Genomic DNA, 23,554 nt, shown 5'->3' with positions numbered 1-23,554 from the left:
ATCTGGGGACTGGAGTGGAGGGAACTCAGAACACAGTAGCTTGGATCAGATCACATTTCAGACCAAAGAAGAAGGCTGGACTCTCCCGAGAGAGCTTTTGGCGAAGACACTGCATCATCGGGACCCAGCCCAAGAGAGAGCCACAGACTGGGATAAGTCTCTGGGTTACACAGCACTTCCTCTTGTATTGTCTGCTCATTCTGATCTGTTTTCAGATGGGGAAACCAAGGCCCAAAGAGAAAGTGACTTGCCCAAAGCCACATGGCTAAGAAGTGATTGAGCCAGGACTAGAATGAGCTCACCAGCCAGGGTTAGCCTCTTGATTTGAGGAGCCCCAGGAAACCCCAAATTTTCCTTCCACCACCACTCTTTACTCCTTCCGTGATGCTTGATTTTCACCCCAGCGGAGTTCTTCCTTTGGCGTTGAAGGCTCCTTTGAGATGCATCTGTATCAAATAATAGGCCATAGAGACCTGTTCTTGTTCATGGCCTGGGTGTCTAGGTGTCCAGAAAAGAGCAAGTCCCCGTATTTGGAAGTGGGAGAATTTAATGCGAAACCTGGGTGGATTTAATGGGGGCAGTCTGAGAGCCCCTGGCCTGCTGCCATGCTTGACACCCAGATCACAGTAAAGCCAGCTTTGTCCTTCAGCCCAGGGCAGTAATCAAGCCCCCAGCCCCAGATCCCTATTCACTGGGAAGGTCCAAAAGGAATATGATCAATTCCTCCCCAGACATTCAGGAACTTCCCTCAGCAAGCATCCAACCCTCTATCTGGGTTTGTCTTCTACTGTCTATACCTGCCATTCAACCAGGCCCATCCCCACTGCTTTCCCAGCAAAGAAATTCCTTCTTCACACCTTTGCTCAGGCTGAGCATCCACCTGGAACACCCTCTCTCATTTTCTTTGTTCAAATTCCACCTTCATATTGTTTCAAGGCTTCTTCAAAGTACCCTTCCAGAGACTTCACCCCATTTATAACACCCACTGTCTAGACTCCACGGCCCTGCAGCCCTCAGTCTGATCCTGCTTCCATGTGGCCTCCTCGTGCCTCCCCAGGAAGGCTGAGGCTCCTGCAAATCACAGGCTATAGTGACAATTTGCTTGTGCCCCCAGGGCTCCAGCGGGAGCATGGGAGTATTTCAGAGGAGCAGTTAGTACCTGTAGGGATGCCCCTCCTCTAGGCAGTTCTGCCTCAACCCAGCCCCTCGAGGGTTGTGTATTTCCAGGTAGCAACTCTGATGAGAACCTTTACTGCTAGTCAAGATGTTTTTTAAATCCTATTGAAGTCAACAAAAGCCAAATGCTGTGTTCTCTGTCCTACCACACCCCTACCCTGCCCTGTACACAGAGCCAAGCCCTGTCCCTGTCTTGGTCCCTGGGCCTGGGCTGTGCAGATAAGGCCCCTTAGGATGCTGGGTCCGAATGTAGGTGCTGGGAGGTTGGCTGAACCAGCCATACTTGATTCAGCTCCAGGACAGATGTTGGCCTGGCCAGCAGGTGCAGGCCTGTGCCCATGCTGATCCCTCCAGTGGAATGACCTCACCCTCACCCCCAGCTCTGCTGAAACCCTGCCCATCTCAGACCCCACCTCTGTGTGAAGCCTCCCCTGACCTTCTCAGCTGTTATGAGTTGCTCCTTTGTGCTCCCAAGCTCTAGGCCTCATCCCTGTGATTGTTGGGTGGGTTAGCATCTGTCTCCCCTCTAGGTTGAGCAGCCCTATGAGGACAGGAAGCCTGGCTACCTATTGTCCTTAAGAATAGATCAGATTAGGGCCGGCCCCGTGGCTTAGCGGTTAAGTGCGCGCACACTCTGCTGCTGGCGGCCCGGGTTCAGATCCCGGGCGTGCACCGACGCACCGCTTCTCCGGCCATGCTGAGGCCGCGTCCCACATACAGCAGCTAGAAGGATGTGCAGCTATGACATGCAACTATCTACTGGGGCTTTGGGGGAAAAATAAATAAAATAAAAAATTATAAAAAAAAAAAGAATAGATCAGATTAAATAGATCTTAGGCTGCTGAAAAGTTTGATGAATCATTAATAAAGCTCTTTTGATGGTCATATCATGAGCTGAGATACTTGGCCCTGCTAATCATGGAGAACAAGACCCATCAGAGCCTCTCTAAAACAGAGGATGCTTCTCTTCTAGGAGATAGAGGACACAGAAGCCTGGTTTTAGGATTTGAGATAGGGGACTGTGCTCTTAGGCCTGTTTTCCCATCTGGTTTATAGAACAAGTGTCTCCCTACTCCCCTTTCACTGTAGCAGAGAAAGAGGTGGAAAGTAAGATACAGCTGATGACCCAAAAGATCTGTCTGCAGTACATCTGGGGGACTGGAATGGGACTTATATCACCTCTAAATTTTAAATAGCTCAAGAGACAACAGTCTTGGGTCTTGAGAGTATAGAGGGGTATACGGAGGCTTCAAGTGCTGCAGAGAGGATTTGACTTAACTGAAGGCCTGGCTCGTGGTAGGCCAACAACCACTCGTTCTAGAATGAATGAATGAGATGTTTGCTGCAAGAGGCAGTCTCCTCCCCACCCGGTTTAAGCCTCTGGTCACCGTAGCTGCATCCCGCCCATTCACTGGTCTACAGCCACCAAGCTCCTATCTTGGACCCAGCCCAGTTGGAGTCACAAGCGTCAGACTCAGTCCATGCCCTGCAGGGGCACCCAGTCTGGAGGGGGAGGGCAACAGGCAGCAGCTGGGCACCGGCCTCTCCTGAGCTGAAGCTTATGGGGTGTAGTTGCCTGCCATATTTTGGAAGGAAGAACTGCAAACTTCAGCAAAAGGTGGGTTTCCTTTTCCCCTTTTGCCTAGGCCTGCCTAGAAGACAGGGAGCTGGATCTTCTAGTCTCTGTTGGGCATATCCAGCCGCTAGCACCACTTTGCTCTTGGTTCTCAGCCAACCCTGCCTGTGGGCTGTCAGGGCTGAGAGCTAGCTCAGGTCGTATGCACTCCCTTGGCGTTCAGAACTCCAGACTGGCAGGGACCCTCAAGGTTGCCCACCTCCCCCTTTTCCGAGGGTGGGAAACTGACACCCAGACAGTAGAGCTGCTCTTCTAATTCTTTGAGTAGATCTATCTCCCCAGCTTAACTCTGAGCTATGGAGGTCAAGAACTGAGTTCTGTCTGTTTCTGTCTTCCTCTCACAGTAGACTTTAAAAGGTTAAAGAAATGAAGAAAAGAAGGGACTACTGAATGTTACTGATCCCAGAAGCAATTCTAGCTGGGCCTCAATTTCCCATTAGCAGAATTGCAAGGAGCGGGGAGGTAGTCTCAATCTCTAGGGTCTCCCAAGCTAACTCTGGGTGCCTGGGGAGTGGTACAGTGTGCTCTCAGTGCCCCTTCAGCTTGTGAAGATCTCAGCTCATGGGATTTGGGGACAGAGAAGAGATATCCATCCACAGGGCAGACTGCAAGTTTCTCTGTGGTGGCGACCCCCATCTCCTTTTAGCACTGCCTCTTCCCCTACCAGGCCTCCTCCTCTTCCCCAGGGCATTGCTCTTAGCCAACTACCTGGGGTGGCTTTCCTATATAGCTTTGAGCTCCTTCAGGGCAGGAACCTGGCACAGAGTAAGCACACACCAAAAATAATGCTGAATGAGCAAATGAATGAGTCATCAAGGAGTCCAGAGGACCACAATGTCATAACCCAAATGCACGTGCCTTAAAGATGGAATTAGTGATACCCTGTCAGCCTGAGACAAGGAGATGTTTGGTAGCAAGGCCGTAGGTATGTACTTCATGTCACCTGTCAGTTCTAGGAACTCCCAGGGGCCATACAGAGAGGTATTATTCACGAACATCTTCTCCCTGGCAGTTGGATATATTCCCAGGGTCACATGTGGGACAGTCACAACTTGGAGGACAAATAACTTGTCTAGACTCGCACTTCAAGAGATGAGATGAGGCTCAGACCTGTGGAGGTGGCTGCCCCTCCTCCAGAGTCATAGAAAGAGTCTGAGCTGTAATTCATATTTTAGCTCTGCTACTCCGAGATGTGGGACCTTGAGTTTATTTAACCTGAACTGTGGTTTCCTCATCCCTGACATGGGAATGACCCCACCTATGGGGTCGCGGTGAGGGTTAAACAAGATCAAGGATGGAAAGTGCTTTGTAAACCAGTCAGCTCTACATCAATGTTAGCCAAAGAACCAAAAGATGAGAGGAATCAAAGTCATCTCTTGGGGCCAGTCCCGTGGCTTAGCGGTTAAGTGCACGCACTCCGCTGCTGGCGGCCCGGGTTCGGGTCCCGGGTGCGCACCGACGCACTGCTTCTCCGGCCGTGCTGAGGCCGCGTCCCACATACAGCAACTGGAAGGATGTGCAGCTATGACATACAACTATCTACTGGGGCTTTGGGGGAATAAATAAATAAATAAATAAATAAGTCATCTCTTGGTGCCATATCCTCAGTACTAACCTAGCTGACTTCTTCCTCTCCAGGACAAGAGTGAGGCCACCAGGGGTACCCAAAGGCCTTGTCGCCCAAGACCTAGCTCGCTGCCTCCCAACCTGCCTGAGGAAGAAACTCGCAGGATCGCACGGATATTTTCTTCCCAATACTCCCAGAAAGACTAATGCAGCCAAGAAACTGAGGGAAGGACCCACATGCCCACCCTCCATCTGCCTTATCTGGCTTAGAAGAGGCACCAGGTCTGCTTCCCTCAGGGCTGTTGGAGCCCTGAAACCACCACCAGCCTAGTCCGTGGGTGCCTGGACCCAGTCAGCCCAGACTGTAGGAGCATCCCAAACCAGCCCAGTGTACACCTGCTGGGACTTCACCTTCCTTCTATCGTGAGGCAAAGGCTAGACACAAAATGGAATCCAGCGCCCAAGTGGCTCACCCATCTTTTGACCAAGGGACCCAAGCAGGCATCTTTGGACTGAGAAACTCCTCCCGGTGTCCTTGACACCGCCCACTGCTGACACAAGCCCACTCTCTACCGGGATATGATGGGCCATTTTTGCCTTAAAGGTTTTGGGGGGGCGGATGGGGTAGACTGTGTGCATCGTGCATAGCCGTGGAAATCCTAGGACCAGCGCCAGTTCTTTTGCTTGGGAATAAGGGTATTTTATAGATATAAATTATTTTTATGCTGTTGAATTAATCAATAGGAGAGGGAAAGCACCTCCTTCAAGCTTTTTATCTGATTGTCTGAAGTTCTAACCATGCTTTTAACTTACTGTTTTTACCCAGTTCTAAAGGTCATTGTCCTCGCCCGTGTTTGAATAAAATCATATTGGTATTTGTATTCTGTGCACAAGTGTTGGCTAGGTTTGCCACTGGACTGGGGTGTTAAGAATTCGTTTGTGCTCTAATGGCCAGAGAGAAAGCTTGACAACCATACAGTCCCTCGACAAAGCTCATCTGGAACCGGGGGCCAGGGTCACCATGAGACTTCTGAGCTCCCCCAAAGATCAGGTTGGTCCAGGTTAGGGTGACCGCCAGTATTTCCTTCGCTGGTGCCTCAAATCTCTCAGCAAACTGGAGGGGGCTCCTGGAGCAGGTCCCCCTCAGAATCCCCCATCTCTCTGGAATGGGTAGCTCTGGCTTAGACTGTCCGACTCCCAACATTTGAGCAGCTACCATAGACAAGGGCCTGTGGGGAAGATAAGAAAGGGGCAAAGATACGCAGAGTGGCTGAGAGAGGAAGTTGGAAGGGAACTAACACGGCAGGCCCTGCTTTCCACCACCAAGCACAGGTCATTTCACTTAGTCCTCAAAACAGCTCTATAATTTACATATTGTGATTTCCGGTTTATAGTTAAACTGAAGCTCAGCAAAGTTATCTGCGTCTGTTTATGTAACTAGGAAGTGAATCACCACACAAGATGTCTCCAGAGATGTCACAGGGCTTTTGTGCCCAGGGTACAGCCAGCAAGTACTCTGAATTCGGGGGATTCATGAGGAAAGACCTTGTGGGCTGGAGCAGTCAGGAAAGGCTTCCTAGACAAGACAAGTCTGGGGGTGAGCCCAGATGGAGAACCAGAAGGGCACACGGGGCCACATGCAGCTGGGGATAGAGAAGAGACGTCTCTTTCTGCCACTTTCCTGATACGTCCTTTCTGGCTTGACTCTCCCTCCATCTGAGCCTCTGTTGCCTCATCTGTAAAACGGAGATAATAACCCAGGATTGTTGTGAAGATTAAATGAGATGACATTTGTGAAAGTGCTTTGCCTGCACTTGGCATTTGGTGGAAGCTTAGGAAATGTCAGCCCCGCCCACTCCTCCCCCACTCTCCTGGAGCAAGTCAGTAGCTAGGCAAGCGTACCGGTAACTGAGACGGGTAGCACATGCCCTCAGAGGGTGCAGAGTGATGCAGGAACCCCACGGAGGGAGAGGGTGCCCTCACTGGTGATGTGCTCTCAGACCAGCCTGCCCCCCCCTTCATCTGTCCATCTCTGCCCCCTCACCTTCAGCCTGCCAGCTCACCCCCTCCGCAGCGCCTCCCATATACTGTGACAGCCAGAAGCCTTTGAGGCCCGGGCTCCACCTCCACCTACAGAGGGGCATTCAGGGGCCCAGGCCTGAGGGGTTAGGCCTCAGGTGAAGAATATTCCCTCCAAATCCTGCTCCAGGATCTGGGTAAATAACCTGATTGGGGTCAAGTTAGGATAAGGCCGCGGGAGGACATGGGCTGCTTCTACCAAAGGCCAAGGGCAGCCTCCAGTGCCACAGAGGCACCCTGAGGATCTGAAACCCACCGTCTACACTTAGCAAGAGTGTGTCATTTACCAATAACTTCTCTGGAAGGTGGAACTATTTCCAGTGACAGCTCAGAGGTGAAATGCCTTGCAGGGTCACGCAGCACGCGTTAAGGGCACTAGGTACATGTTGTGCCCACCTCCACCAACAGAACCAGCGTGTGTCTCCCACTTCTGTTTGAGCACTCCCTTTGAAGACACCTATCAATGGATGTTTCTTTTTTTCCCCCCCTGAGGAAGATTAACCCTGAGCTAACATCTGTTGCCAATCTTCCATTTTTTATTTCTTGAGGAAGATTAGCCCTTAGCTCACATCTGTGCCAGTCTTTTTCTACTTTATATGTGCTTTGCTGCCACAGCATGGCTGACGAGTGGTGTGGGTCCCTGCCTGGGATCCAAACCCACGAACCCAGGCCACTGAAGCAGAGGGCACTGAACTTAACCACCAGGCCACGGGGCCAGCCCCTAAATGGGTGTTTCTCCTAAATGGGTGTTTCTGATCACCCAGAGGCTGACATCCCAGCCTGTAGCAGCCAACTGTGGACCCTCTAGTGTGGACTGGATGCTGGGGACAGGGAGCTGAAGCAGACAGACCTGGCCCTGCCCTCAGGAAGCTTCCAGGCCTAAGCTTTCTCCAGGACCTGCCGCCCCCTTGTTTGAGTTCCTGCTGTTTATCCCTCCCCATGTAGCCACTGCAATTCACCCACCAACTCCAGGCCAACACTTCCAGGTGGAGCCCAGAACCTCCTTCCTGAGCCCTCCCAACCTCAGCAGCCCTAGCAGCCCTTCCCTCATAACACAAACACAGCTGCCTGTGCTGCTGACATTAGGGTAGCGCCTCATCCCAGGAGGAGGACATTCACAGCCCAGGCTTTGCACTTGAGTGTCTGGACTTGTGACCACCCGCCTCGTGGCCGTGGCTCTGTGCCCAAGTCCAGAAATGGCCTCTGCCTACTCCTCTGCCCCACCCAGTTAACTCCCTCCCTTTTCCATCCCTTCTCCCCCTCTCCTCCCCTCCCCTCTTTTTTTTTTTTTTTTTTTTGTGAGGGAGATCAGCCCTGTGCTAACATCTGTGCTAATCCTCCTCTTTTTGCTGAGGAAAACCAGCTCTGAGCTAACATCTATTGCCAATCCTCCTCCTTTTTTTCTTCCCCAAAGCCCCAGTAGATAGTTGTATGTCATAGCTGCACGTCCTTCTAGTTGCTGTATGTGGGACGCGGCCCCAGCATGGCCGGAGAAGCGGTGCGTCGGTGGGCGCCTGGGATCCGAACCCGGGCCGCCAATAGCAGAGCGCACACACTAAACCACTAAGCCACCAGGCCGGCCCCTCCCCTCCCCTCTCTTCCTTCCCTCCGCTGCCCATCTTTCCTTCCCCCTTCTTTCCTCTGTCACCTGGGCCTCAGGTTCAGATGTGCCCAGCCCTTACGCTCTGTGCCTACTGATGGAGCCTAGAGTAGCTGCTGCAGGGGGCCCTTCCCGCCCTGCGCCACACGTTCTCCAGCTCCCTTTGGCTCCAGCAGTGTCCATGCTGAAGTCTCCAAGTGTCACGTCATAGAAAATAGCGGTCACAGCAGATAGGCCCAAAGTATGTGATAATTTACAGGCTGGAGGTCAGGCCCTGCCACATACTAGCTGTATGAGCTGGGTAAGTCATTGTCCCTCCTTGAGACTCAGTTTTCTCCTCTATAAAATAACCATTGGAAATGTTAAGATGTTCAGCAATAAAAAGAAATGAAGTACTGGGGCCAGCCCAGTGGCATAGCCGTTAAGTTCACACATTCTGCTTCGGCAGCCCGGGGTTCACAGGTTTGGACCCTGGACGCAGACCTACTCACCGCTCATCAAGCCATGCTGAGGTGGTGGCCCATATAGAAGAACCAGAAGGACCTACAACTAGGATATACAACTATGTACTCGGGCTTTGGGGAAAAATGAGAAAAAGAGGAAGATTGGCAACAGATGTTAGCTCAGGGCCGATCTTCCTCAAAAAAAAACAGAAAGAAATGAAGTACTGATCAATGCTACAACATAGATGAACCTTGAAAGTACTATGATAAATGAAAGAAGCCATTCACAAAAGGCCACATATTGTGGAGATTCCTCAAAAAATTAAGAAAAGATTAAGCTATTCCTCTGCTGGGTATTTATCCAAAGAACATGAAAACATGAATGTGTAAAGATATATGCACCCCTATGTTCATTGCAGCATAATTCACAATAGCCAAGACGTGGAAACAACCCAAGTGCCCATCAAGTGATGAAGGGATAAAGAAGATGTGGTATATATTGTGTATATGTACCAATTGTGCATATATACCAATTGTGCATATATACTCAGCTATATACTGAATACTACTCAGCTATAAAAAAAGATGAAATCTTGCCATTTGCAACAACATGGATGCACCTTGACGGTATTATGCTAAGCGGACTAAGTCAGAGGGAGAAACTCAAATACCATATGATCTCACTCAGAAGTAGAGGATAGGGCCGGCCCCATGGCTTAGCGGTTAAGTGCGCGTGCTCCGCTGCTGGCGGCCCGGGTTCAGATCCTGGGCGCACACCTACACACCGCTTCCCCAGCCATGCTGAGGCTGCGTCCCACATACAGCAACTAGAAGGATGTGCAGCTATGACATACAACTATCTACTGGGGCTTTGGGGGGAAAAAATAAATAAATAAAATCTTAAAAAAAAAAAAAGAAGTAGAGGATAAAAACAACAACAAAGAAACACATAGATATGAAGATTAGATTGGTGGTTACCAGAGGGGAAGGAGGGAGAGAGGAGGGTGAAAGGGGTGACAAGGCACATGTGTACATGATGTATTCTACACAGAGATCGAAATATAATGATGTGCACCTGAAATTTATATAATGTTATAAACCAGTGTTACCTCAATAAAAAAAATTTTTTTAATGCCACATATTGTATGATTCTATTTATATGAAATATTCAGGAATCTATAGAGACAGAAGGTAGATTAGTGATTGCCTGCGGCTGGGTGGGAGGGGAGAAGGGAAGGACTGCTGATGTATGCAGGGATTTTTTTGGGGAGGATGATGAAAATGTTCTAAAATTGTGATGATGGCTACATAACTGAACACAATATAAACCATTGAATTGTACCCATTAAATAGGTGAATTTTTTTTAATTGGAATCCTAATAGTACCTACCTCATAGGGTTATGAAACATAGAAATAATGTATGTAAAGTATCTAGCACATAGTAGGCACTAAGAAATGACAGTTATTATCATTGTTGTTAAGAGGAGACCTGGGAGAGCCATGCCTAGCCCATCATGGAAAGCCTTGACCTTTGGATTCTCAGAGGTGACAGGTCCAATCCCCCCTGTGTATACCCTTATCATCCGAATAGCTCTTTCAGCAGCTGGAAAGAGCTATTTTAAAAAACCCCAAGTTGAGGGAACTGAACCAGATCTGGAACCCTGCCTTCCCCCTCACCTCCTTGCCTCTCAGCAGCCGCCTCTTGTCAAGTGACCAGGCTGTCAACTGCTTCTCTAGGGTAAGGTTTCAGGTCAGCTGGAGTCTATAAAGATAGGTGCCAAGCCAGAGGCAGCAGAGACAACAGTGAATGGCAAGGGGGCCATCAGATCCCTGCTGCCCCGTCCTGGGATGGAGCCCTAGGGAGGGTTAAGGAGGCCCTGTGCTTCCCTACCCCGGCTGGACTCACAGGTAAGACCCCACTCTCCACCCCGCTTCCTCCTGCGTGTTCTCCCCCTCACGGCAATTTACAGAGAGCAGCCAGGAGCTGTCAGGGATCACTAGTCATAGCATGACGGCGCTGATAGAGATTTAGTCCAGCCCCCACCCTGTCAAGAAGAGGGCACGGCAGCCCTGCTGAGGGCTCTGCAGCAGGGCTCGGACTCAACCCCAACACCTGTGTCACTCACCCAGGACTCACTTCCCCCTTGCTCTGCCGGCTGCCTCTGTGATTTTGCAAATATCCATAGATAAGAAGTAGCTTTCTCCTTGGTCTGGCCCAGAATCCCCAGGATTCCTCCAGAGCATAAAGATCTCTCCCCATGAGGGTCCAGGGCACCCCTTTCCTGAGTAGGGATGCTGGAGGCACCTCTGGCCTGAGGCCTGGCCCAGGTCGCATGCTGGGAGGTTTACAGAGCCCACGGGAATTCCCCGCCAGGCAGCTTCCTCAGTGGGGATGCTGTGGAGGCTTTGCCAGGAGGGTGGGGTCAGGCAGGGCGTCTCAGAATGGGGTCCTCTGACCCCTGCTCCGCAGCCACCATGGGGAACTTGTTTCTAATGCAGATTTCCAGGCCCAGCCCAGACCTGAACCAGGATCTCTGGGGCTGAGGGCCAAGAATCCACTCTGTAAACAAGCAGCTCCAGGGATCCTGAGCTCTCCCTGAAGTCTGAGATTCTGGGCAGTGGAACAGGCACCACGGGTGTCGGGACTGGGCACCAATCCCAGCTCCATCCCTTCAGCGTTATGACTAGTTGAAGCATTTGAAGCCTCAGGTCCCTTGTTTATGAAGTGGGAATAATCATAGCAACTACCTTATAGCCCTATACAGGGATTGAATTAGCCAATGCCTATCAAGCCCTCAGCACAGTGCCTGGTGCAGGAAGCACTCAGCAAACATTAAGGGGGCACCACCACCCTGGGCTGTGCAGGCTAGAACATCTCATCCCACAAGTGCCCCAGCAGAGCTGCAGGGAGGAGGGTTCTGCTCTTAACTTCTTCCTTTACCAGCCAGTGGCAAAAGTCTACTGGCTGCCAGGGTTCCCCGAGCGCTGATTCAGGATGCTGGAGTAAGCGGGGAAGGAGGTTGCGGAGCACTGGCCTCAGGGCGGCCCCTACCTGTGCCCACTGTTGTGACCTACCCCCGCAACTTGACCAGTGAAAGTTCTAGAACCCTCCCCCCAAGGTGTGGCTTTTGACCTGAGTCCACGCCCATCCCTTCTACCTCCCATGGGTGTCTCAGGACTGCCTCTGGAATAGGCTCCAGCTTCACCCCTGGCTGCTGCTGTTGACTGAGTTCAGGCTCCAGCACCAACAATCTCCTCACTGGTCTCTGATCCCCCCATCTCTCCCTTCCAGTCCATCCTCGACACCTTCACCAGCACACTCTGAACACAGGACTGATGGTGTCATTCCCCTACTTGAGAACCACCAAGCATTCCCCATTCTCCTCTAGATTTTGTGTAGCCCTGGGGCTATACCAAAGAATGCTGTGGGCATCTTTGATCTCATTTCCCATCTTCCCACTTCAGCAAGTGGGGTTCCTTGGTCAGCTGGTCCTCCATGGTCCCCTCTGGCCCTGGCCCATCCCTGTACCAGGCTGCACAGAGCAGCAGGATAAGTAGACCCTGTCCCTGCCTTTGGGGCTCCCATCTAGGGGGAAACCATTGTAGTTAATGAGCTAATTCTGCAAGAAGGTGTGGGGCAACAGGCAGCTGGGGACAAAGGACGTTTAGAAGGGAAGTCCTGCTTGACAGTTCAGCCCCCAGGCCAGAGAAAAACAGGCTCTCCCAGGAAGACAGACCCAGCCCCCGGAAGTGCTCCCTGCAGATGGCACATGGCAAACACTCCACACCAGGAGGCCAAGAGCGGAGAATGCACTGGAGTCACACAGCTGTGGGGGAAGTCCCACCTCTGCTCGCTGTGTGACCTCAGGTCGTTTCACTGTCTGGGCCTCAGTTTGTAACTCTGAAAGTGAAGTAGAAATACCTAATTTGTAGGGTTGTATGGGAGCCTGGGTGGCCACCAAAGGTTTTGAAGAAGGGACACTGTACAACCAGTAAGAGACAATAGAGAACACAACCCCCAAGGGCCTTCCCAGCTCTGAGAGTCAGGTCCTCAGATTCCTGATGCTGAGGTCCTCTCGCTTCAGAGGAGGGGAAGGGCAGGGGAAACGCCAGGGTGTGGGGAGAGAGAGGCTAACAGGATGCGGGCACCGGGAGAGGCAGCTGCTGCCACACACACCGCACGAATTCCAGCCCCAGCGGCGGAGCGGGAGCCTCCACTGGGGACTGAGCACCCGGCACCTGGCAGCTGCTGGTCTTCTGTAGGGCAAAGGGGAGTGGGGAAGGAGGCAGGTGGAGGGCAGTGTCCCTGCAGCCTACCTGCAGTGCTGTCCCCTCAGCCAGGCTCAGCTCCGTGGGCACTGGGGCCTCCACACCACCCTCCCAAGGAGCCAACTCCTTCTTGGACCCTCTCAGGGAGTCAATGCAGAAAGGCAGGAAGATGGGCTGTGGGAGGAGCACTGGAGAGGGAGCCCAAGACCTGACTGTGATGTGCACAGGTCTTGGCCTCTCTGGGCCCATTTTCTTCATCTGCCAAACTGGGCATTGATGCCCACCCATCCCTCCTCACCAAGCTGTTGTTCTGTATGCTTAGCACTTCACTCCCCCATAGATGGGTTTGCATATAATTTCATAACTGCAAAGGGCTTTGTATGCCCTCAGTAAAAAGGCAAGATCATGGGTATCCACACTACCACATCGACTAGGGCCCCTGGGTAGAATGGTGAAGAAGCTCGTCGGAGTCCTATGACTTTGAGCCAGTCTCTTTCCATCTTCAGCCCCTATTTTCTCATCTGTAAAATGAATTTAAATCTGCCCTGCCTTCTTTCCAGGGCTGTTTTGATTCTAGGACAGCAAAGTGAACCAGGCTCTGACGCTAGTGGCTGGGAACACTGAGCAAGCTAATGTCTCTGAGACTCGGTTTGCTCATCCAAAAATAGAGGAAAGAGCAGCTACCTGTCAGGAAAGCTGTGAGAATTCAATGAGGTTATGTGTAAAGCTCCACTGCGAGGGCTTCGTGGCCAGGTAGTCAGTCCTTCCTCCTACTCTAAGCCATGCCCTGGACTCTCGTTCATGCCCTTCCCCTACCTGGAACACCCGTCTCACTTCTCTACCTGCTGACTCCTGCCCACCTTTCCAGGCCTAACTCATGGGACCCTCCTCCCACCCCCCACCGTGCAATGGTTCTTATTCCACTTCACAAACAAGAGGGAGGATCTCTCCCTCCTTTGAGTCCCTTCTAGTTCCTTCCCCCTGACGTTGGTCCAGTCCATCTTGCACTACAGTTGTTTGTGGGCGTGTCTGATGTCCCCACAAGACTCCTTGAGAGGTCCTTGTGGGCAAGTAACGCAGACTGTTTTCACTCATCTCCGGATTTCCCAGAATGCCAAGCACAGAACCTGGCATGGGGTGGTCTTATGGAGGGTCCCTAGGCAAGGACTTTGGACTTTGTTCTGAATAATGGGGGGTGGGGAGCACTGGACAGTTTTAAAACAGGAGAGTGACATGATCTGCCTCATGTGTGCTTGCACGCTAGGTTAGGTCCCCGTCAGGAGAATCTCCTACATCTGCTCTCCAGGCCTAACACTCCAGAATCAGTGCATAATTCCCTTTACAGCTCAGTGACCGTTAAAATGCATACAATCATTATATGTAAGTTATACCTCAATTTTAACAGTTTAAAAAATAAAAATAAAATTTTAAATGCAACTTCATGCTGGGAAGGATCAAAATAAAGACACCCTAGGGGCTGGCCCCGTGGCTTAGCGGTTAAGTGCGTGCTCTCTGCTACTGGCGGCCTGGGTTTGGACCCCGGGCGTGCACCGACGCACCACTTGTCCGGCCATGCTGAGGCAGCGTCCCACATACAGCAACTAGAAGCATGTGCAACTGTGACATACAGCTATCTACTGGGGCTTTGGGGAGAAAAAGGGGAAAAAAGGAGGAGGATTGGGAACAGATGTTAGCTCAGGGCCAGTCTTCCTCAGCAAAAAAAAAGAGGAGGATTGGCATGGATGTTAGCTTGGGGCTGATCTTCCTCATAAAAAAAATAAATAAATAAATAAAGACACCCTCTTCCTCAGGGCAGGATTTAAAAGTTGTCCCTCCACAATATGACCCAGGTTTCCAGACTGGGATCCAGTGGCTAGTGAGTTCCAACCTCAGCCCATCCTCCCCCATCTCACCTCCTTCGTTCCTTTTGGATAATTCTACACCCATCTGTCTTCCTGAATATAAGCTCCTTGAGGGCAAGGGCCAACTACAATTCATCCCATATCTTTCCTTCCCTAGTGCCTACCACAGTAGTCAGGAATTATCTGATCATTAAGATAGTCACTTACACCTTAGCATGAATTAGCACATCAGCTCCTTCTTAAGAATAGGCTTTTCCAGAGAGAGGTGGCAGCAAACCTAAGAGTTTGGAGTGCTGTGTGGGTTGAGGAAACAGTACAGAAAGAACCAGAGCTGTAGATGGCAGTCCTAAAAGAAGCCTCAGGAGTGGTAACCGCTATCTTTTGGCATCCACTTTACCACTAGTCAACAGGTAATATAGTCCCATTTATCCAAGAGAGGTTAAATGACGTATCTAAGGTCCCATCACCCATTAATAAGCCATGAAGACAGGACAGGAGCTCAAGTTTCCTCACCACAGGACCAGAGTTTTTCTATTGCCCTGGAGGGAAAGGGCACACACTTTACAGCTCTTTGGGACTGGCCATGGCTCCAGGGGTGACGACACTGAAGGGTTCAGGGTACCAGCACACTATGGGTGTGTGTGAGCTGAGGTGCCAGTGGGTGTGAACTACTAAGAGATGGCATCAGCACCAAAGGCTGATACACAGAGGCCCAGGTTGTAAGAACACAGGGCTTTCCATGAGATGTGTGCCAGCTTCCCAAGGTAACCAAGGCTAAACCAGGGCCCTCAGACGCGAAAGTGCCCCTGGCCAGCCAACAGTAAGATGCACACCTGTGTGTGAGGAGGGAGGGGGCACAGTCCCTTGACCCAAGACTGATCCTCCTCTGTCTGAGAAGCTCGTCCTCTTCAGCTGAGAAGGGACACCCTCAAAGTATGAGTGCCCAGCCAGGCAGATCAGTGGATGCCACCCTGGACATCGGTGGCAGGACCCCCTTCAGCCCCACCTCCCTCAGAGCCCTGGGCGGCAGAGCAGCCGGGCAGCCCAAGGCCAGTCTCCCTCCCTCCTCCATGGCAGACATCAGCCCAGAACTCGTAGCATTAGAAGGAAACGGCTCTAGTCACAGACTAAACATCTTTAGTGATAGAGAAGGAATCACAGGCTGAGAAGGATTTTTTTATTTTAAGTATAATAACAGTATGTTCAGGCAGCCTTGCAAAAAAAAAAAAAGCTTTCATCCAAGATGACTAGCAATTTAGTTAAGTCATGAGGCATGTTGATTTCATTGATTTGGGATAGAAGAGCCTGAAGTGATGAGACTTGGCAGGCTCTCTGTGCACCTCAGGGAGCAAGACTTTCTCAGGAAGCAGCTTGATGATGGGGAAGGAGAATAGCATTGTGGGGTTGAGGGAACCAGGTCTGGTCTCTGCCTGAGCCTCGGTTTCCTTCTCTGTACAATGAAGATTCACCACCAGCCCTGCCTGCTCCTTGCAGAGGAGGGTGAGAATTGCAAGAGAGAAGGGATGGAAAAGTGACCTGTTTTTATAAGCCAAATCCACATGGCTAAGCATGGTAATGCGCAGGCTTTTTACTTAGTAAAGCCCCTCCCAGTGCTGAGGGGAGCCTGGGGATGGGTCCAGATAGCACAGGTTCCATCTGTGTCCTCTGGCCTGTCTTCTGAAGCCTCCTCTCTGCACTAAAGCCCAGGGCCACAGAGCAGCCTCTCTCCTTGGACCTCTGCTGGGCCCTGGAGGGACTGGGCAGAGCCTTCTGGGACCATGGTTGGACTGAAGCCTTCGGAGGTGCCTCCCACAACGGCTGTGAAGTTCCTGGCAGCAGGCATGGCAGCCTGTTTTGCTGACCTCTTCACCTTTCCACTGGACACGGCCAAGGTCCGCCTGCAGGTAGGTGCCCTTTGGCCAAGGGTCATTGCTCACATCAAAGGAAGGGCTGAGTTCTCCACCACAGCATGCTCTTCTTCACACAGAACTCTGAGCAGGCCACTCACTCCACTACTTACCATTCTGCCTTGCCGCCTGCCCATCACCATCACCCAAGACAAAATATCTTAATTCCTTGGCGTGACATGACAGGGCCCTTCAAGGCCTAGCCCTACGTTGTAAACCGTAAAGTATGAAGTCAAAGTAAATGAGCTGGGGCAAGCCACTGACCACCTGTAGTGGGAAAAACAACATGCCCTCCGTTTGCTCTGAGGATCAAACGCCACGTGGTGTATAACAGTTTGTGAGCCATAAACTGCTGAGCAAACCTGAGTTAATCATACTGGGATTTGACAGCTGTGGTCATGCTTGTTCTCGATGTCCAGCCCTGGCAGGCCCAGCCCCAGGCAGGTCCCTCTGCACACAGTCCCATGTGCCCTCCGCCCAGCTCCTCACGCCTCTGCGGGGGTGTCCCTCAGGTCCAGGGGGAGAATCAGGTGGCCCAGGCGGCCCACAGTATCCAGTACCGCGGCGTGCTGGGCACCATCCTGACCATGGTGCGCACGGAGGGCCCCCGCAGCCTCTACAATGGGCTGGTCGCCGGCCTGCAGCGACAGATGGGCTTCGCCTCCATCCGCATCGGCCTCTACGACTCCGTCAAGCAGTTCTACACCCCCAAAGGATCGGACCGTGAGTGCCCGGTATCCCGTGGACACTGAGGGGGTGAGCAGAAGCAGAATCTAGGCATGTGGGTCAGGAGACCAGGGCAGTGCAGATTCAGAGGCAGAGCTGGGGCATGAGAAACTGGTAACAGAGCTCATGAGGAAACTCAGAGCTTCTAGCCATCAAGGAAGCTCCAGAACCCTAACCCAGGAGAAGCAGCAGACATCAGGCAGGGGCAGAGAACAGCATCAGGCCCAGAGAGGGGTTGGGTGGCTTGGCACTGGGCCATTCTCTCTTCTTCTCCCCAGACTCCAGCGTCACTACCCGGATTTTGGCAGGCTGCACTACGGGGGCCATGGCAGTAACCTGTGCCCAGCCCACGGATGTGGTGAAGGTCCGATTTCAGGCCAGCGTGCACCTTGGGCCCAGGAGCAATAGGAAGTACAGTGGGACAATGGATGCCTACAGGACCATCGCCAGGGAGGAAGGGGTCAGGGGCCTATGGAAAGGTAGGTCTGGACTCCAGGCTCAATGGGCCTTCTGCAGAGCTTTTCCTACCCTAGGGCTGGGGCAGGGAACTGAGCAAGGAGAGAACTCCCAGCATGATGTATTCTAGTGATTCTAAAAGAACATCCCAACCAAAAATCTCACTGACCTGCCACAGTGCTCCAAATACAGCTCAATTTGCCAACCCCTCACCATGTGCAGGCTGCTGTGAGGGCGACAGAAATGAATAGAAGACGCATTCCACAACCTTATGGCTCTCACAGACACACAGAGGAGATAAGTGTCAAGGAGCAGCCATACCACAGGGCAGGGTGTGGTAGGTTCATGGAGAGGTACAGATCCAGAGGGGGGAGAGGCCATGTGGGCTCTGGAGGGAAGGTGGCGCTTAAGCTGGGCCTCAAAGGCTCCGTGGGTTCTCAGTGTGTGGAGATGGGAGGGAAGGGCCTTCCAAGCAAAGATTTAAGAGCAGTAACTGCAGGGCATGGAGAAGAGACAAAGGGCACTGGAGGAGGCAGCTGTGAGAAGTGGGGCACAGGGAGATGCTGTGAGGAGGGGGCTTCCATGGGAGCAAGGCTTTAGGGTTCCATACATGTCTAAATGGTGGCCACCTCGACAAATGCTGGAGTCTCTCCCACGTGTGGACCAGGGGTCACATGAATTCTTGCAGAAGAAACAGTGACCCAGTGAAGGTTAAGGGCAGGACACAGCCTTACTTACTGTGTGCCCTCCTGGAGCCTGGCCCTCGTCTGTGAAACCAGGGGGTTAGTTTTGATGCTCTCCTCGGGCCCGGCCAGGGCTACATTCTGTCACTGTTCCAAGAACCCAGACTTCTTCCAAAGAAGATTTTCTTTTCTGGCTCTGGCCAGGTCTCAGGGAGGCATATTTTAATTTTGATAGATATTGCAGATTGTCCTCCAAAATATGGCCCAAACAAACACAAGAGGGCCTCTCTGTTTTCTATCTCTAAGGCAGTCATGGATAATCTGCGAGCTGTTAATATCAGAAAGGAAAGTGTGGAGTCTGCTCAACGGAGGTGGGCTCCTCTGAGACCAACGGAATGGGGCACTGTGCTCCCCAAACTGGGGCCTGCAGCCTTGCAGCCACAGGGTCCACTGCTCCTATTCCCCATTCGTCACCCCCACCTCCCTTCCTAACAGGAACTTTGCCCAACATCACAAGGAATGCCATTGTCAACTGTGGTGAGATGGTGACCTATGACATCATCAAGGAGAAGCTGCTAGACTATCACCTGTTCACCGGTGAGGCCCTGGGCTCCAGGCACACAGCCCTCCCACAGAACTCCACAGAGTAGGCACCACCCAGAGGCAACTGGGCTTTAAAAGGAACAGAGGGAGAAGTAGTGCCCTGCAAAAAGTGCGCGGTACAACATTGTGACAAGTAGGAAAGAACCCTGGAGACCTGGGTTCCTGCCCAGCACCGCTTCTCACCGTGCACCTTTAAGCGAGGGTCACTTTCTCTGACCTATTTCCTCAAACAAGGTGGTTAGACTGGATAACCTTCCAACTCTGGGATGGCCCAGTTCTGTTTCAAGTACTTACCAAGAGCTCTGCCTGGGCACTGTGAGAGATTTGGAAAACACTATCCTTATGCTCAAGGTGTTCACAGTTTAGTTAGAGGCAGACAATGAACACACATGGAAGAGACAGCGAGTGCGCTCCCTCTCTCACAGCCCAGTATTTGCTCTTCCCTTCCCTCTACAGACAACTTCCCCTGCCACTTTGTCTCTGCCTTTGGAGCCGGCTTCTGTGCCACAGTGGTGGCCTCCCCAGTGGACGTGGTGAAGACCCGGTATATGAACTCACCCCCAGGCCAGTACCACAGCCCCCTTGACTGTATGCTGAAGATGGTGGCCCATGAGGGTCCCACGGCCTTCTATAAGGGGTGAGCCTCCCCCTGCTGCCTGCAGCACTCCCTCCCAGAGAGCTCAGGCCCCCCACCCTCCCTTCCTTTCACGTATAATGTGCCTACCATGGGCCCATCTGGGGATGCAGTGGTGAACAGCACAGATGTAAATGCCACAAAAGAGAAGTATAAAGAGCTATGAAAGTTAAGAAAAAGAGTGGACCAAATCTGAATTGGAGAGTCAGGGAAGGCTTACCTGAAAAAAAGGAGTCTAGGCATAGGTCAAAGTTCTGTCTATCCCCAAACCTTTTGGGCAGAGGAGAAGGAGGAAAAGGTGATTGGTAATTCTGAGACTTTTCCCCAACCCACTGCCACAACCATATGTCACCCATGACGGCAGCTGAAGTGGCCAACACGTGTCATGTTTTCTTGCTTCTGTGTCTTGGCATTTACTGTTCCACCTGCCTAGAATGCCTTTTCCGCACCAACTACACGCTCTAAATCTTAGCCATCCTTCAAGACTCGTTCAAATACCCCCTCCTGCCCAACACTCTCATATATAAATTTTCCCTGCTCCCTGTAAGCTTCAGCAATACTTCCTTGATACCATTTTTATGGTATTTACCACCTCCTACTTTGTTACGGTATTTGTAGGTTTAAATTATCCCCCATACTAGAGTGTAAGCTCCTTGATGCCAAGTACTGGTGGCTTAAACATCTTTCATCTCCCAGAGTCCCTAGGACAAAGCCAGCACTCAATGACGTAGGTTATTAATAATCGTCATGATTGCTAAGTCGCTATTATTAGGCCTTGTGCTAAGCGCTTGACATATATTATTGCAACAACCCCCTGAACTGGGCAGTATTCTCCACATTTACTGAGGAAGAGACTGAGACTCAGAAAGGTCAAGTAACTTGTCCAAGATCACAATGTTCAAATGGCAGAGCCACGGCTCAAACCCAGACCATCAGACACCACGCAACAACATGTTGTTGTCCAGGCTACTACTAAGCTCACTGCTTTGCCCTCTCGCCTCCCACCACCAATGATAGTTTGCTGGCACCCAGTGTTAGATTGGACCCAACAAGCAAACAGGCTCTCACCCTGGGAATGACATAAAAAGCTGTGTTTCAACTGACAGACTGCTCTTTTCCTATAAGTGCCTCTATCATTACAATCTGCAGCTGTAGCCACTTGTCACAGTTTATTCTTTCACTTGGCAAACATTTACTGAGCATCTCATGGTGCTGGGCCTATGCTGTGCTTCCCTCAAATTGCAGCAGACAAGTAGGTGACATTTATTGAGCGTTTACTAATACTGGGCCCTGTGCTGTGTGCTCAACATTAACTCATTTAATCCTCATGACAACTCTATGAAGTAGATGCTGTTATTTTCCTCATTTTACAGGTAAGGAAACTGAGCTCAGAAAGATTAACTTGTCTGAGGTCATGAAGCTAGAAACTGGTAGAGGTAGGATTTGAACCCAGTTCTGACTCCGGAGCTCACATTCATTGCCACAGTGCTATACTCCCTGTGAGGCGCCTGGGCTGAGGGGTCAGGAAAGGACTTGGCACAAGGTTATGGTACCCAAGCTGAGTCCTACAGAGCCGAGAGCAACCAGCCAGGCAAGGAGGAGAGCAGGGGACTTTCCAAGCAGAAGGAGCAGCAGGGGCAAAGGCACAGAAGGAAGGGTTGGCAGGACCAGAGAGGACCAGGAAGGGATTAGTGGAGAGAGAGGCAGAAGAGGAGGGCAGGGACCCAGTGGTGGATCCTCCCTGAGTCTGTGGAGCACAGCTGAGGTGGAGACTCTCCCAGCTGCACTATCACAGGACAGGCAGGCTCTCTGGAGATTAGCTAACTTTGGTGTCACACTGTCTTCCCCCTGCAGTGCCCCAGCTTCTTGGTGCCCTGGCAGGGGGCCTCCTCAGGGGTGGCTACTCAGGATGGAAATGAGCCCAGAAACCCCCCGCAGCAGGGCGGAGTCCTCTCTGACATTTACTAACTGTGCAGTTGTGGTTGAGCTGCTTGACCTGCCTGGGCCTCAGTTTCTGAAAAAGAAAACTGTCAACAACCATAACTACCTTATAGGACTGTGAGAATTAACTGCCTGACACAATAACCTGGCTCAAAATGTCAGCTTTCTTTCCTTTTCTGATTCCAACTTCTGCCTGAATTCCTTCAGCAAAGAACAAGACTGAACAGGTCTCAGAAAATGCTCGTGACTAACGGAAGTCCAGGTCCTTGGGCACTAACACCGTGAATCCCCGGGGAGAGCACAGCAGATCTATATGAGACCCTTAGTCCACCCCACCTGATGTCTTGGTTGTTTCTCTCATCAGGTTTACACCCTCCTTTTTGCGTTTGGGATCCTGGAATGTGGTGATGTTCGTAACCTATGAGCAGCTGAAACGGGCCTTGATGAAAGTCCAGATGCCACGGGAATCTCCATTTTGAATAAGACAAGGCTACTTGGTACCTAACTGGAACAAAACCAGTTAAGAATGGAACAGTGGGTGGGTCCATGCACACATGGACACAGACCCACACATGTTTACAGCACGGTTTACTTGCTGCTGACTCAAGCAATAGAGCAGAAGAGGAGGAAGGATTCTGGTCTTCAGTGCGTTGTCTTAAGAACACCTTTGTTTTGCACTGACAGGATGGAAAATAAATTATATTAATTTTTGAAACCCATTAGATTGGATGCCTAACATTTAGGCAAGAGAAAATAAACCAAAACAGATCCATTTGGATAAAATGGAAGTTTGCAAACTTATGTCCCCTGAAAAATCTGATTAGCCGATGAATTATAAACAGGAAAGGCTGCAAGCATGGGACAGGAGTGGTACACGACACACTTGGAAATCAGCTAAGGAGTCCAGAGGGACACTGCCAAAGAACACAAGCTGTGACACCTTCAATTAACCGTGGATCATCTGCCACATGTGTAATGTGTCTACTGTGTAGAATTCTGTGGGATTCTAGGAAATGTGAGGAAAAAAAGAGAAAACCTAGAACCTGTGCCAAAGGAGCACTGCTGAGCCAGTGTGAGGCAGAGACTTGTAAATGTTCCCTGAGGACTCTGGAGAATAAAAAGGGCAGCCTCAGTCTCCTTTCCTGTAAAATGGGAGTAATAATCCCTTCCCTCCTACCTCACCGGGGTTTATGAGGATCAAGTTTGAAGCTAGGAGAAAGCACTTTATAAAAGCAAAAGCTCGTATGAATGTAAACGTAAGGGCAGTGCCTTGGGAAGGACTTTGTCAGGACAGTGAGGAACTGCCAGGGAAGAAGTTTTTGAAAGACACAGTTGTCTGGAGGTGAGACCAAAGGAACCAGGGACTCGGGGGCCGGGGGTGACAGAGGATGCCACAGGATCCCCACTCCCACGCAGTCCCCACTCCTTGGCTGGACTGTGAGGCACCCTGAATGGTGTGGGGCTTGGGGTAAAAGACAGAAATGCCAGGCTGAGAGCCTCAAGTAGTAGGACTCGGAGCTTTTGGAAAATTATTATGACTCGAGGGAATCCACACCTTCAGTGTGGGAATAAGAACAGCTACTTTTCTGCCTTCTCTTTCTTGGACAGAACTTCCCTTTCTCACTTCAGGCTTCCTGTTTGTCAGGGCTGGGCCAGATCTGGCCCCACACGCCCACACTGCCTTCTGCCTCCTCACAGGCTGGTTGCTCTGCCTTTCAGGGCTTTGGCTCCTCTGTCTGTACAAGGCAGGCTCGAACCAGATGACTCCCTTCTGAACTTAAGACTGGACGTCTTGGGGCTGGCCCGGTGGCACAAGCAGTTAAGTGCGCGCTCTCCGCTGCAGCGGCCCGGGGTTCGCCGGTTCGGATCCCGGGCGTGCACCGACGCACCGCTTGTCAAGCCATGCTGTGGTGGCATCCCATATAAAGTAGAGGAAGATGGGCATGAATGTTAGCCCAGGGCCAGTCTTCCT

General features: G+C 51.4%; 2 protein-coding genes across 9 annotated transcripts in view; both read left to right on the top strand.

The window, feature by feature from the left end:
- The window catches only part of C2CD3 (C2 domain containing 3 centriole elongation regulator), a 123,160-nt gene extending 117,901 nt beyond the window's left edge, over positions 1-5,259 (top strand). For all 5 annotated transcript variants that reach the window (XM_087433443.1, XM_087433445.1, XM_087433444.1 and 2 more), the window contains one exon: positions 4,451-5,259. In XM_087433443.1, coding sequence (XP_087289569.1) covers positions 4,451-4,585 — 135 coding nt within the window. In that variant the 3' untranslated portion in view covers positions 4,586-5,259. The remainder of the gene's footprint in view (positions 1-4,450) is intronic.
- An 11,151-nt stretch (positions 5,260-16,410) lies between these two features.
- UCP3 (uncoupling protein 3) lies at positions 16,411-22,061 on the top strand. 4 transcript variants are annotated; one of them, XM_014790319.2, is made up of 6 exons: positions 16,411-16,536; positions 17,052-17,262; positions 17,544-17,744; positions 18,900-19,001; positions 19,464-19,644; positions 21,947-22,061. In XM_014790319.2, the coding sequence occupies exons 1-6, from the start codon at positions 16,411-16,413 to the stop codon at positions 22,059-22,061; spliced, it is 936 nt and encodes a 311-aa protein (XP_014645805.1). The 4 variants fall into 4 exon arrangements, with proteins under 4 accessions (XP_014645805.1, XP_087290138.1, XP_087290140.1 ...); XM_087434012.1 differs by having other exon boundaries at positions 17,052-17,266; positions 17,494-17,744; XM_087434014.1 differs by lacking the exon at positions 17,544-17,744.
- The last annotated feature ends 1,493 nt before the right edge of the window (positions 22,062-23,554 follow it).

Source organism: Ceratotherium simum, chromosome 7, assembly GCF_057802395.1.
Source record: "Ceratotherium simum simum isolate JZ-2026a chromosome 7, ASM5780239v1, whole genome shotgun sequence".
Taxonomy (NCBI): domain Eukaryota; kingdom Metazoa; phylum Chordata; class Mammalia; order Perissodactyla; family Rhinocerotidae; genus Ceratotherium; species Ceratotherium simum.
Note: the sequence above shows the minus strand (reverse complement) of the source record. Positions and strands in the feature narration are given on the sequence as shown.

What these genes read in the sequence shown, in the direction of transcription:
- UCP3 (XM_087434012.1), top strand. Translation starts at nt 16,411, where the DNA reads ATGGTTGGACTGAAGCCTTCGGAGGTGCCTCCCACAACGGCTGTGAAG. An exon ending in GGTCAGGGGCCTATGGAAAG is followed by an intron (nt 17,745 to 18,899) that starts GTAGGTCTGGAC and finishes CCTTCCTAACAG; the next exon opens with GAACTTTGCCCAACATCACA. An exon ending in AGACTATCACCTGTTCACCG is followed by an intron (nt 19,002 to 19,463) that starts GTGAGGCCCTGG and finishes TTCCCTCTACAG; the next exon opens with ACAACTTCCCCTGCCACTTT.